Source organism: Echinops telfairi, unplaced genomic scaffold (genome assembly GCF_000313985.2).
Source record: "Echinops telfairi isolate 266 unplaced genomic scaffold, ASM31398v2 ScPeMD7_6;HRSCAF=24_0, whole genome shotgun sequence".
NCBI lineage: Eukaryota > Metazoa > Chordata > Mammalia > Afrosoricida > Tenrecidae > Echinops > Echinops telfairi.
This window is the reverse complement of record NW_022103902.1, coordinates 96,986-110,795: the sequence shown is the minus strand read 5'-3', so window position 1 is coordinate 110,795 and position 13,810 is coordinate 96,986. Positions and strand designations below refer to the sequence as shown.

Sequence of the window (13,810 nt, the reverse complement as noted above, 5' to 3'; positions counted from 1 at the left end):
CTGATATCAGGGGCTCAAGTGGGAAAACACTGCTTTGAAAATGATGATGGCAGCATATGTGCAAATGTGCTCGACACACTGGATGAATGTATGAATCGTGGTAAGAGATGTAAGAGCCCCCCAAAAAAAGTATTTAAAAAAATAAAATAAAGTAAAAAATATATAATATGCAAACAGTATGAAAAAGAAACTTGGAGTGTTTATAATAATATCAGATATAAAACAGACTTTAAGGCAAGAAGCATAAAAAAAACACAAAGGGACATCTGATGATATAAGGATCAATTCATCAAGAACACTTGACAATCTTGAACATATATGTAATTAATGTTGCAAAAACGGCAACTCTGGTCAAATTGACCTATAAACATTTAAATGCAATCCTATAAAAATTCCTGTAGGTTTTTCCTTTGCAGAAAGAAAAGTCTAAAATTTATATGTATAGAAACTACCAAGGATAAGCCCCCAAAGCAAAGTTTTGAAAACTTTTAAGATATAATCAAACACCTTCAGGGGCTGAGTTGATGCTGGGCCTGGGGGCTCAGGACCTTAGTTTTGAGGGACACAATTCACTGACCTAACATCGTTCACAAAGATAATGTTCTACATCCTATGTGGGTATTGACTGGGGTCTGCAAACCTTGTGGGCAGCTATGTCAGGTGCAACTGCTGTTTCTCCCCATTTGGAAGAAGGAAGAATGATCAAAATCGAAAGACATATGGATACAATTGTTGCATAATAGGACAAAGAATCCTCAGCCACCGCAAAACTGAGACCGGAAGAACTAGGTGGTGCACGGCCATCACTACTGAAAGCCACTCTGAGAAAGATTACTTTAGAAGGTCCTGGATAGAGTGGTAGAAAACGTGAAACAAACAACATCATCATGAAAGAGACTAAGCTTACTGGTCAAAGATTGGTGGAATGCCCAAAACTACAGCCCTAAACTCCTTTCAGGTCCAAAACTGAATTCATCCCCGTGTTAGAATAGACGATTATTGAAATTATTTAGAAAGGTCCCAACAACTCTGGCTGCAAGATTTTATGAGACAGCTTTGTGAGAACATAGGATAAGGGGCTTGGCCACTGGCTTTCCGTCTATGCTATTACTTCACTCCTCCTATCACCTGTGAAAACCTGGCTGGTGCCCACGTGCAATAATTAACTGCTGAGTGGCCTCCATTCCTGGGCTCCATTCCCACTGCCTGTCTCCTAGGCCACGAAGCTACTGCTGCCCCTGCAATAAGACAAGGGTGAGTGGAGCGGAGCCGAAGCCAGTGCTGGACCCACAACCATTTCCTCTCCAGCTCTTCCTTCAGAGACCAACATGGCAGGACAGATGACAATGCAGCTGCTGTTCCTCTTGCTGCTGGTGGCTGATGGATGGGGTATCATGCGCCAGACTATGGAGGCCTGGATGGAACTCCTCAATGTCTGCATGGACACCAAGCACCACAAGGAAAAGCCAGGCCCTGAGGACAAGTTGCACGACCAGTGCAGCCCCTGGAAGAATGCCTGCTGCTCCGACAACACCAGCCAGGAAGCCCACAAGGTCTTTTCCTACATGTACAGATTCAACTGGGACCACTGCGGGAAGATGCAGCCTGCCTGCAAGCGCCACTTCAGTCAGGACGCCTGCTTCTGAGTGCTCCCCCAACTTGGGACCCTGGCTCCAACAGGTAGACCAGAGCAGGCGCAAAGAGCGGGTGCTGAACGTGCCCCTGTGCCAAGAGGACTGTCAGAGGTGATGAGAGGATTGCCACCTGTCTTATACCTGCAAGACCAACTGGCACAAGGGATGGAACTGGACTTCAGGGTATAGCCAGTGCCCAGCAGGAGCTACTTGCCAGGGCATGGATTTCTACTTCCCCGCATATGGATTTCTCTGCGGCCCAGTTATGAGGGCATTTGGAGCCACTACATGCAGATGTGGAGCGGCCACTGCATGCAGACGTGGTTTAATCCAGCCCAGGTGCTAAGTTCTATGCTGAGGCCATGAGCGCAGCAGCAGCTGCCCCCTGGGCCCCGACCCGTGCTCTCCTGCTCAGCCCAGTCCTGCTGCTCTGGCTGTTGGCTGATCGCCTGCTGCCTGCTGGGACCCACACAACACAGGCCTGGCCTGGCCCCCAGCGCTCAGTGACTCAGTTTGTGCTCTGTAGCAGGGCTCTCTGAGTGCGTTTAAGTAAATAGTCAACCCCCAAGCCCCCCAAAAACCATTATTTAAGATCTAAAAAGCAGCATTTACCCAAGGACAGAGTGTTAGTCAAGGAAGAATAAAATAAGAAAACAGAGGAAATGAGATACATGGTAATACAATGAAAGGATTGCAATGAATGAAATGAAACAAAATACATATGAATTGTTGAATGTGAAACTAATGATCTGTTGTTCTTTACACCTTCACCTAATTCAAAATAAAAAGTCTTTTTAAAAAAGCTCTCTTAAAAAAAAAAAAAAAAGCTCTCTTAACCTGCCAAATGTCTTTAAAGTGTAAGACAGGATGAGGACTAGGTGATCCATACAAATTCCCTAGATATAACAGTACTTGTCAAATTCCCTAGATATAACAGTACTTGTCAAATTCCCTACTTACCTTTCTGTGTTTTACCAACAAATTTCCATCAGGCCCAAACACAGCACATGTGTTATATAATTTCCCTTCATCTGCTTCAGGAATGGAACCTTGCATTAAGGAGAGAAAGACATAGACACACACAAAAAATTCAGAATAGAGCAAAAAAAATTTTTTTCCTTTTGTAAGTTTGATAAATTTTCATTAGATACAACAATCAAGTTGACTGTCTTTTAGGGGTTATTTACTCATGGGTTGTTTTCTTTTCCTTTCTTGAATAAATCTTTCAGAGATAAACTCCAGAGTGTAGACAAAATATAATTAGATGTGATACCAAAGATGGGCTTAAAAAAATAAGCAAACAGTTCTTGGAATACAGCCTTGCCCCTGAGCAACACTAAATCTGTGATGTTAGCGTAAAATGGGGAATTTCCTGTTCCTCAAATTACATTTAGTAGGCCCTACAACAGGACTGTATCCCAATACATCTTAAGTCAGGGAATGTTAAGCCCAAGCCACTAAACACAGATCCTGCAGAGGTTCTGTCTCTGTGCTCTTGCTTTGCCTTCATTCCTGAGCTTCCGCTCGACTGCTAACCTAAAGGATGGAAGTGCACGTCCACACAGAGGTGTCGGGAAGAAATGCCGAGTGGTCGGTCTACTTCTGAAAACTCAGCCGCCGAACATGCCATGGAGCACAGTTCTGCTCGGTCAGAGAAGTCAAACTGACCTGACAGCAACTGGTTTGGGGTCTTTGGTTTTTAATCAAATAGTCTAATCCTTAATATACATGAATTTTTTTCCTATACTTATTAAACAGTTTTGCTGTACTAATTTTTTTTAAGTTGAGCCAAAGGAACATTAAAAAATATATCTCAAAATAACATAATGTTACCTTTATGTATGTGGCCTCTTTGGGAAAAAATAAAAATCCAATCTTATTTTATAATGAAAGACACTTCGTGTGATTCTCTTTCTACTACTACTTTCGCAAAAGCACTACTGAAATCTGTCTTTGTAATCTCATTGCTTCTCGAGGGAAAATCATCCGTATCAAGTCTGTGTCGATCCTTCTATCACCGGCACTAGACTCATGATGGCACTATCGGACAAAGTAAAATTGCCTCAGAGGGTTTTCTAGGCAGTAAATCTTTCATGGAAGCACAACGCCACATCTTTCTCCTGCAGAAGGGATTGTGGTTTTAAACCACTCATCTTTCCGTTAGCAGCCAAATACTTAACCAGTGCTCCATCTGCACTCTGTTTCACATATCCACGTGTACAAATATATAGCTTTCTTTTGTTTGCAGGATTAAATTGAATGGGAATAACTTGCTCATACTATGTTGAACTTGCTTTTTTCCACTTACTAATGAGGCTTTCAAACCTTTCCGCTTTACTACATATAGATCTACTTTGTTCTTTTCAATGGCTGAACTGCATTTGCCAGTTTTCATATAATAAGAAAAATCATTCTGATGTTTCAATGTTTAGGCCATTATACCATGCACGGGTGGGAAGTTACCTCCAATGAGATAGATGCTGCACTCCTTTGCTACTTCAGAAAGCTTCTGTGTGGATTCTCCAGGAATTTTCTCTGCATATTCAGGAAAATATGTTGTACCATATGGAGAATTAAAACATTCCTAAGATAAAGTTGTCAGAGAAAAAGAGAAAAAAAATCTAAGCACTCAAATATCATCATGCTAATATTCTACTCTGACAGCTGCTTCTATTAGTTCTGCTCTCACTTAAAGGAATAAAACACCGCTAAGAACAAAGGTGATAACTCAGGGGCCCAGGCAAGACTCAAACCTGGCTTAGATATATCTGTAAGAGAGAAGTCAAGTTGATCAGGCTGAGTTTGGCAGAGGCCAGATCTGTCTATAATAACTAGTTCCTAACCTTGGATATCTAGGATGTTAAGAATTGAACGTGTGCCCCCAAATAGGTATTGTACATGGGAGTCCCTATAGTGATTAATGTAATCCCATTTGGAAACTGGGATTCCTTATTATTATTATTAAAAGATTATTTTATTGGGGGCTCTTACAGCTCTTCTAACAATCCATAAGGCCCTACCACTGTACAGGGTGTCATAAACCCCTTTGGAGATCTAAAATGAGCAAGTTAAGCATAAGGGGAGACAGCTGTCTCGAGGAGCTCTCTAAGGAATACCAAGAAGGTAGGTAGAGAAACCAAGACAAACATCTTCTCCCAGAAGGAGATAGCGCCTTCCCCTATAACTGGTGCTCCGCATTCAGATTTGTACTTCTCCAAATGGTAAGAAAATCAATTTTGTTAAAGGCACCCACTTGTGATGAGGTACGGAACCTGCTATGACTGGGCTTATTCATAGACTTTGGGAGCTGGGGTGAGTTCATACGCTCCAAATGATCATTATGAACTATAGAGCAGTGAGGTCTGTTTTTGAAAAAAGTACTTAATCTTTAGAAGCCACAGAGGATAGATACTTCCTCATATATAAACTGAGTCATTTCTAAATTCACTTTCAGAACTATTATTCTGATCCTATGAAGTCTCTCATGCCAACCAGGGTATGAGTGTGGTCAAGAGTTCTGGGCTGTTTCAGAAAATAGGAGGCAAAAATTACTAGACTTGGGATTTGCATTCATTTGCTTTTGCATTTATTGAGATCTCCTGTGTACCAGGCACTGCACCAGGAAACTCGAGCCCAGGGATTGCTCCTTGTACAAGACTCATGCTGGATAGTCACTGAGATGGGCAAGTGCATAATTCAAGCGCTTTCATTCCTCGGCTTTTTTTAATCCTGATCTTGGCAACCTAAACCAAGAGACCATGTTCAGGGCACAAGTCCTACAACTGGAGGCATAAGAACACTGGATTCAGAATACGACTTCTAGTTCCCCTATTAAAAATCCCTGCTCACTGACCACATCTGTGAGGGACTGGAGGCTAAATAAAACCTAAGGTAGCCATGAAAATTCTCCAGTCAATCTACAGACAGTTTGCAAGGGGCTGCCATCTCTTCCTAGTGTGAGAGGAGTGTTGGGTGTCGTCTGGAACAATTCAACTCACTGAGTCTCATCGGGTCTTTGGAGAAGATGTCTGCAGATACATGTGCTGACCTCTGTGGTGACCCTTCTTAGACTAACCCTGAAATTGATGATAAATATGCTCACCCTTCGGCTGATTCTATTATCAAAGAAAGTACCTTGAAAACAAAGATAGAGTCCTACTGGCTCTAAGATGTCACTCACTCACTGCCATCGAGTCAATGCTGACTCACAGCGACCCACACAGTGACTGGGAGGGGCTACTGTGGGTTTCCGAGACTGTAACTGTTGATGGGAGTACAACGCCCTGTCTTTCTCCTTTGGAGCTGCGGGTGGTTTCAAACTGCCAATCGTGATTGCAGCCCACTTCATAACCACTACACTACCAAAGCTCCTACCAAAGAGGTCACAGCCTCCCTGAGTGTTCCTAACTATTCTCATTTTTTTGTAATCCTGGAGGCTTAGTGTTAAAACTGGTATGTCCTGGTCCTGTACAAGCTTCATTACATAAGTAACAAAGATAAAAATCCAAGTCACTAAGTATTTTAGCTTTAAGTTCCTCAGCCTATGAGGATTTTGGATTCTTCATCTGAACAGAATAGATGAGCCTAAAATGAAAGACCTATAACTATGTGGGCATGTCTTAGCACAAAGACCCTTGCTCGGATCATCATCCAGTCAGTGTAGAAAAATCCTGGGCCCTGAGGGGCCTTGCTGGGCGCTGGCACAGAAAGGCATGAGGAGAGATAGCAAACACTATCCTGTCAGGTCTAGAGTCAGACTTACCGGCAGAGAAACGATTTTGGCTCCTTGTGCTGCTGCCTCTCGGACAAGGCCACAAGCTCGAGTGAGGTTATCTGATTTGATAGAAGAAACTTGAAGCTGGACGAGGGCCAAGCGGAAGGCTGAGAACAAAGATAAAAATAGCTGTCAGCAGATCTCTGACTGCTAAATTCAAATAAATGTCATGGTTCTCTAGTAGGGGGAAATCTGTACCCATGGGATATCTTGAGAACTATTTGATAATCATGACTGATAGGGTGCTACTAGTATCTAATACAGCAGTTCTCAAACTGTGGGTCGCAACTCCTTTGAGGGTCGAATGACCCTTTCACAGGGGTCGCCTGATTCATAACAGTAGCAAAATTAGTTATGAAGTAGCAACGAAAATAATTTTATGGTTGAAGGGGGGGGTCACCACAACATGAAGAACTGTATTAAACGGTCGTGGCAGTAGGAAGGTTGAGAACCACTGCTCTAATAGATAGAGGTCAGGAATTCTGCTAGATTTCCTACAGTGCTCAGGACAGTCTCCAATAACAAAGAATTATCCAGGACAAGATGTCAACAGTGTTGTGGTTGAGAAGTCTTGAGATCGAGCAGGATCCATAAACAAAGTCCCGTGCCAAGAACAAGAACATACACACGTGAGGGCAAGGTCTGCTTCCCACCATGTGGTAATATGATGAATTCAGTGAGGGCATAGCTTGAAAACAGCTGCGGTTGATTCCTAGTCCTCATTATCTGTCCTTGGGTCTTCTACCCACTCACAACCAGGTACAAAGCTTGTCCTAGGCAAAAATTGCAAATCCTTGTACTTGCTGCCTGCAGTGAACTGGGACAGTGATCTATGGGAAGGGGAAATGCCTGTCTCAACTACTCCATCAATGGCTGGGACACAGTGTGTAGTCCAGAGGCTCACAGGAGGGACTGCCATGCAATCAATAGGCTACACGTCTCGGGTACCTGTAGCAGTGTGCACTTTCTCCATGAATAAAGTTGTACCCAAAGGAACACAGTAATAGTAAATAAAAACACCACAGCAATATAATAACATGTGCAGTAGCACTCAAGCAGAAACCATACATAGGAATAAATCTAACTAGAGATGTAAATACAGAGAAAATAACAAAACATTACAAGAAACCCAAAGCTGTTGCTGTCAGGTACCGTTGAGTCAGCTCTGATGCACAGAGACTCTATGTGAAACAGTCAAACGCTGTCCAGGCCTGCCCCATCCTCCCGATTGTTCTTAAGTTTGAACCCATTGTTACCACCACTGTTACAACCCAAGATCTTCCTCATTTTCCATTTCCCCTCTACTAAGCATGATGTCCTTCTTTAGGGACAGGACTCCCCTGATAACGTCCAAAGTAGGTGAGACGAAGTCTTGCTACCCTTACTTCTCAGAAGCATTCTGGCTGTGCTTCTTCCAACACAGATTTGTTGGTACTTTCTTTAGTCTTTCCCAGCATCATCATTCAAATGAATTGATTTTTCTTAAATGACCTTTTGTTTTCTTCATGGATGATGTTCTTGATGTTCTCCTACAGTGTATCACCGGATCAGGTCTACTGTCATTAAGTGTTCAATGTTCCAAATCTGTTTTTGAGATGTACTTGAAATTCTGGTGGGGTATACTCAAGGTCCTATTTTGACTTTAAAAAAAAAAAATCTTATTGGGGGCTCTTACAGCTTTTATAACTATGCATATTTCAATTGTATCAAGCATATTTGTACACATGTGGCCATCACTTTCTAAACATTACCTTTCATTTGAACCTTTGGTATCAGTTCCTTTTTCCCTCTTTCCCCTACCTTCCATGCTCGTGACCTCTTGAAAAATTAAAAATTATTGTTTTCATATCTTACACTAACCGCTGTCTCCCTTCACCCATGTTTCTATTGTTCAGCCCCCTGAGGAGGTGGTGGTGGTGTAATGCACAGATCATTGTAATCAGTTCACCATTCCTCCCCTTCTCCCCCCACCTTCCCCTACTCTTCTCTATTAATACACCCATTTCTGCTCCTGAGGGGTTTATCTGACCTGGATACCAAGTGTCATGAGTTCTTATCTGTACCAGTGTAAATGCTCTGGTCTAGCCAGAACTGAAAGGCAGGACTGGGGTCATGATGGTGGGGGTGGGGTAGAGGGTGAAGAACCCTCAAAGAACCAGAGGAATATTGTGTGTTTCACCAGTGCTATACTGCACCCTGGTTGGCTCATCCCTTCCTTGTGACGGAACTATTTTGGCTTTCATAGACCTGCTTTAATTTTCTTCAACTTCAACCTGAACTTACATAGGAGTAATTGATAATCTGTTCCAGTTAGATCCTGAACAAAAAAGACTTACATAAATGGAAGAATGCTCTATGTTTGTGGATTGGAAGACTTGACATAGTAAAAATGTCAACATTACCAAAGCAATCTATTTACATACCACAATTCCGACCTAAATCCCAGCATTATTTTTTATAGAAGTGTTAAAACTAATCACTGACTATCTGGAAAGAAACCCAGGGAAATAAAACCCTACTGAAACCAAAAGGAATCACAGGTACAACTTCCTGGACCTTTTCTCGCCAATGCAATTTCCCACTTTCTTTCAACGTCTTCCTAATAAGCCCTCCTAAGTGGCTTGTGTCCTTGAAGAAGAGCTCTCAAGATTATCCCCATGGAATTCTACCTCCAAAAGTTACTATAACCTTCTAAGGTGAACTCTGTGCCGAATTTAACTGACCTGGCAGATCTTCTCAGGTGCCACAGTTCTTACTGAACTTTGCTCTCTGGAACATATTGGTAACTCTAAAACTTGCCCCTGGTTATAGTTCAATCAGCCCCACCCCTCTTTTTTCAAATTAAAAAAACCTTATTTTAATTAACTTTAAAAATCAATTAACATATCATTCATGTGTCATACAATCCAAAGGTTTGAACATATTAAAGAGTCGTGCAATCATCACCACAATCAATTTTAAGACACTGATTCATTGTTATTAGATACTAATATCTCCCCACCCTTCTCTGTAAGAAACTATTATTTTAGTTAATTATCACTATAGATTTACCTATCTTAGATTTCATATTAAAAAATCATATAAAAAATAACAGAACAAGAACTTTCTTGATGACACCTAACAGTATCAGTAAGTTTTATAGCTTTTACTTTCTGCATTTGTAAAGATAGACAAGCTGGATATAAGAAAGAAATGGCACACACCAAGTGATCCCTGAAGATGTAGGTTGTATAGCAAAGTATGGTGGAGAAATCAAAGGGTGCCCAGCTATCAAAGAACAGAATCTGGAGCGTGTAAAAGGTGTATACTAAACCAAGCAGCCATCTATGTGAGGTAGCAGCTAAGTCCTCACAAAGGGAGTATGTCTGTAGATTCAGGCACACCCCATGTAAACAAAGCCCCCTCCCCGCCACCCCCACCACGTCCCTGCTTTTGCCTCTGAGTGCACACACCCATCCCCATTCACACAGCCATAGCAACAGACCTCCATCACCCACACACAAACCACACCCCAGTCTTTGGTCTTTTCACCACACATTCAAACATTTTGTTCTTCTTTTTCTCCTTGCCTTTTCCTTTCTTTTTATATCTTATTCCCTTCTCTCTTTCCTTTCCCTTTTCTCCTTTAATACTTCTTCACACACACACACACACGAATCCTCTTCTTCTGATCTGAACATATGGTTACATTTTCCTCCTGTTCCACCCATTCTGTTTCAATTCTCTTCATTTTTCCTTATGAAATATATTTCCATGACATCTTAAATTCAGATTACTCCCTCAAGATAAAATTTCCAATTATTTTTACATCAAAAAGTGGCAAGGATTACTGTGTTTACTATTTTCATGATATCTTTGCTTTTTTGTGACATATTAAAATCTAGCAGACATGAAAAAAAAAACCAGAACAAGAAAAAACCCTACCAACATTAACAAAATAAAACACAGAAAATTCTCAATGCAAAAAAAGGGAGAATAAAATCTAAAACAAATGAAAACTTAGTCAAAAGGAAAAATAAATTAAAATTTAACCTTCTTCTATCCACATTAATTTACTTCTGATGCTCTCTGTCTGAGGAGGACAATGTTACCCTAGGTCTGCAGTCATCCATGGAGGCTTAATCCCCATGGGACCTGTGCAGACGGCCCTGGGGCTTTCACTGACATCCAGAGCCTTCTATATAAATTGGATGCACAGAATTGAAGGTCTAATACAATTTCCTTCTCTGATCTTGGATCTTATTATTTATTATTCTTGGATCATATGTGCTGGTGTGCTTCTTCTCTGTGGGCTTAGATGACACCTCACTTAGATGGCTGCTTGTTTTAAGACAAGCTTTTAAGACCCCAGTCAATATTCATTTTGATAGCCAGTCACCATCTGCTTTCTTCACCATACTTTGCTATAGCACCCATATCTTCAATGATCTCTTCATGAGGATAAATAAGTATTGAGCAGGACTGAATCAGAATTATTTGTTTTTAGATTAGTGCTTAAGGTTAAGTGTGAACCCAAAATTCATTTATACGTGGAAACATTGTCAATTTGGGGGAGATAATATAAGTAATCTCCTTGGGGCCTTTGGTAATTCTTTTTGTTTGTTTTTTTTTTTGGTAATTCTAGTAGTATCACTAAACTAGCCAATGGTATAGGATTTAAAATAGTATTGAGATAAGGGTGGATATTCATATGTGGAAACGCTGTTTAGACTCAAATACACGGGATGATCACTTCTATATGTGTAATAACAAGTGACTGGATTGCATTAAGACAACAATGTGAGTTAGGTACATGGCAGAACGTTCAACAGCACTCATTCACTATGGCAAATATATGGTAGTCTTAAATTGCCTTTCACTAAGCAATCTCAAAAACAAGAGGTGTGAACTTTAGTCCATTGACTTCCAAAGCCATGACCTTGGGCAAGCATCCCTCTTCTTTCAAGTGGGCATTACAGTTTTAAGGAGTATATCAGTTCCTCAATCAGCATTTTGAACTAGCTATGTTTGTGCAACACCTTTTTAAATTCTAGGATTTTTTTTAAGGCACACTAATAAAACTCAGAAGAAAACTACTGAGAGGACCTGTCTGCAGCCATTCACTGATGGTAGAGACACATTTAAACATATTTTGTCTGGAACAAACCAGTGCATGTATGACCTGGAACTCTACTAGCAATTCTTGACCTATCTTTGTATATTCATGTATATTATTTAGCAGATAGGGGACACAGATATGGATACTTATTAGACATAACCAAATACCTCATGGGATTGAGCAATTGAGCTTGAAGCCTAAGCACCATCTAGATAAATTAACATTACATAGGACATATAACAATGTTTTATATCCTAATTTAGTGAAGAGCTTGAAAGTGGCCACATAAAATACAACTATTGATCTCTTCTCACCCAAAGTGGATGTCAGAACAGACTCTGAAATTTGTTCTTGATTGTACAGTAGCTACAACAAATGGAAGGAAAGAGAAAGTAAAAGAGCTAGATAAAAAATTTTCAAAAGGCGAAAAAACGAGGACCTAATGCCAGGGGCTTAAGTGGAGACGAAATGTTTTGAGAATGATGAGGGCAATGAATGTACAAATGTGCTTTACACAATTGATGTATGTATGGATTGTGATAAGAGTTGTATGAGCCCCTAATAAAATGGTTAAAAAGAAAAAGAAAAGGAATAAACTGATAGAGGCAACAATAAAAAAAAATTTCAAAAGGCAACTCAAAAAGACAATGAAATGTAGAAATACCACATATACTTGAGTATAAGCCAACCCGATAATCAGCTGAGGCACCTAATTGTACCACAGAAACTGCATTAAAAATGTGCTGAAAAACTCGGCTTATACATGAGTGTATATGGTACCTGGAATTAGAAAGCTAAAGGGAAGAACATGCACAGCATTTCTCAAGCTGAAAGAACTGAAGATTGAAATTCAAGCCTCAAGTTGTAATATTGAAGGATTCTATGGGAAAAATAGTGAATGCCAGAAACATCAAAAGAAGATGGAGGAATATACAGAGTCAGTGTACCAAACAAAAAGAAACTGGTCAATATTCAATTATTTCAAGAGGTAGCATGTGGAATTGAAGACATGGATGAAAAATAGGATTTCGGGAATTGATGCAATGCCCCCTGAAATGTTTCAACAAACTGATGCAGTGCTGGCAGCACTCCCTAGTTTTATGCCACGGTTTTGAAAGATAGATACATGGCCAACCACATGGAAGAGCTCAATATTTGTGCCTATTCCAAAGAAAGGAGACTCAACAGAAGGTGATTATTGAACAATGGCATTACTATTACATGCAAGTAAAATCTTGTTGAAGATGATTCAAAAACAGTTGCAGCCATATACTGAGAAAAAGAGAGCTGCCATAAATTCAAGTCAGATTTAGAGGATATGGAACAAGGGATATCCATGCTGAGGTCAATGGATGTTGGCTAGAAGCAGAGACTACCAGAAAGATGTTTACTTGTCTTTCATTAACTATGTAAAGGTATTTGATTGTTTGGATCATAACAAACAAAGAATTCTTGAACATTTATGTGGAACCTGTACAGGGACCAGAAGGGCATAATATCTGGTTGAAAATCAGGAGAGGTGTGCGTCAATGTTTTATCCATTCACCACACTCATTCGATCTGTATGCTTAAGAAATAATCTGAAAAGCTGAACTATATAAAGACTGCAGTAGTAGGATTTGAAGAAGACTCATTAACCACCTGTAATATGCAGATGATACAAATTTGTTTCCTCAAAGGGAAGAGGACGTTAAGCACTTGGTGATGAAAACGAAAGATTGCAGCCTCCACAATGGATTACAAAACAATCTAAAGATAAAAATCTCCACAGCTGGACCAATGGGCATCACTATGATAAATGGAGGAGAAATTATTGAAGTTGTCAAGTATTTCATTTTACTTCGATCCCCAACCAACACTCCTGGAAGCAGCAGTCAAGGCTTCAAATGACATTTCATTGGATGGAGTATCACTTTGAAGTGTTAAGGAGCAAAGATGTCGCTTTGAGGGGTAAGGTGTGCCTGACCAAGTCGTCTCACACACCTGTGAAAGCAGGACAGTGAAGAAGGAAATCCCAGAAGAACTGATGCCTCTGAATTGTGGTGCTGACCGAGAATATGAAAGTTCCAGGGACCACCAGAAGAACAAACTGGTCTTGGAGGAACCACAGCCATAACGCCCTTACAAAAGCAAATTCAATTCATGGACATGGGGCATATATGAGGGAGTGCCCCCCCCATGGATTTTTTTAATCAAAGCTATATATTAAAAAAAATTTTTTTTTACAAAATAACCTTATCATCTTCAAAGTACTCTCCATTACACTGAATACATTTGTCAAATCTGCAATTCTATTCTTGGAAA

At 40.5% G+C, this 13,810-nt stretch overlaps 1 protein-coding gene and 1 pseudogene across 1 annotated transcript in view; one reads left to right on the top strand and one right to left on the bottom strand.

The window, feature by feature from the left end:
• NIT2 (nitrilase family member 2) overlaps window positions 1-13,810 on the bottom strand; it is a 34,853-nt gene that overhangs the window by 18,747 nt on the left and 2,296 nt on the right. Inside the window, exons 2-4 of the mRNA XM_004706369.2 lie at window positions 6,397-6,515; window positions 4,098-4,218; window positions 2,595-2,683 (exon numbers count right to left, since the gene is read on the bottom strand). Coding sequence (XP_004706426.1) covers window positions 2,595-2,683; window positions 4,098-4,218; window positions 6,397-6,515 — 329 coding nt within the window. The remainder of the gene's footprint in view (window positions 1-2,594; window positions 2,684-4,097; window positions 4,219-6,396; window positions 6,516-13,810) is intronic.
• LOC105978935 lies at window positions 1,329-2,173 on the top strand (annotated as a pseudogene).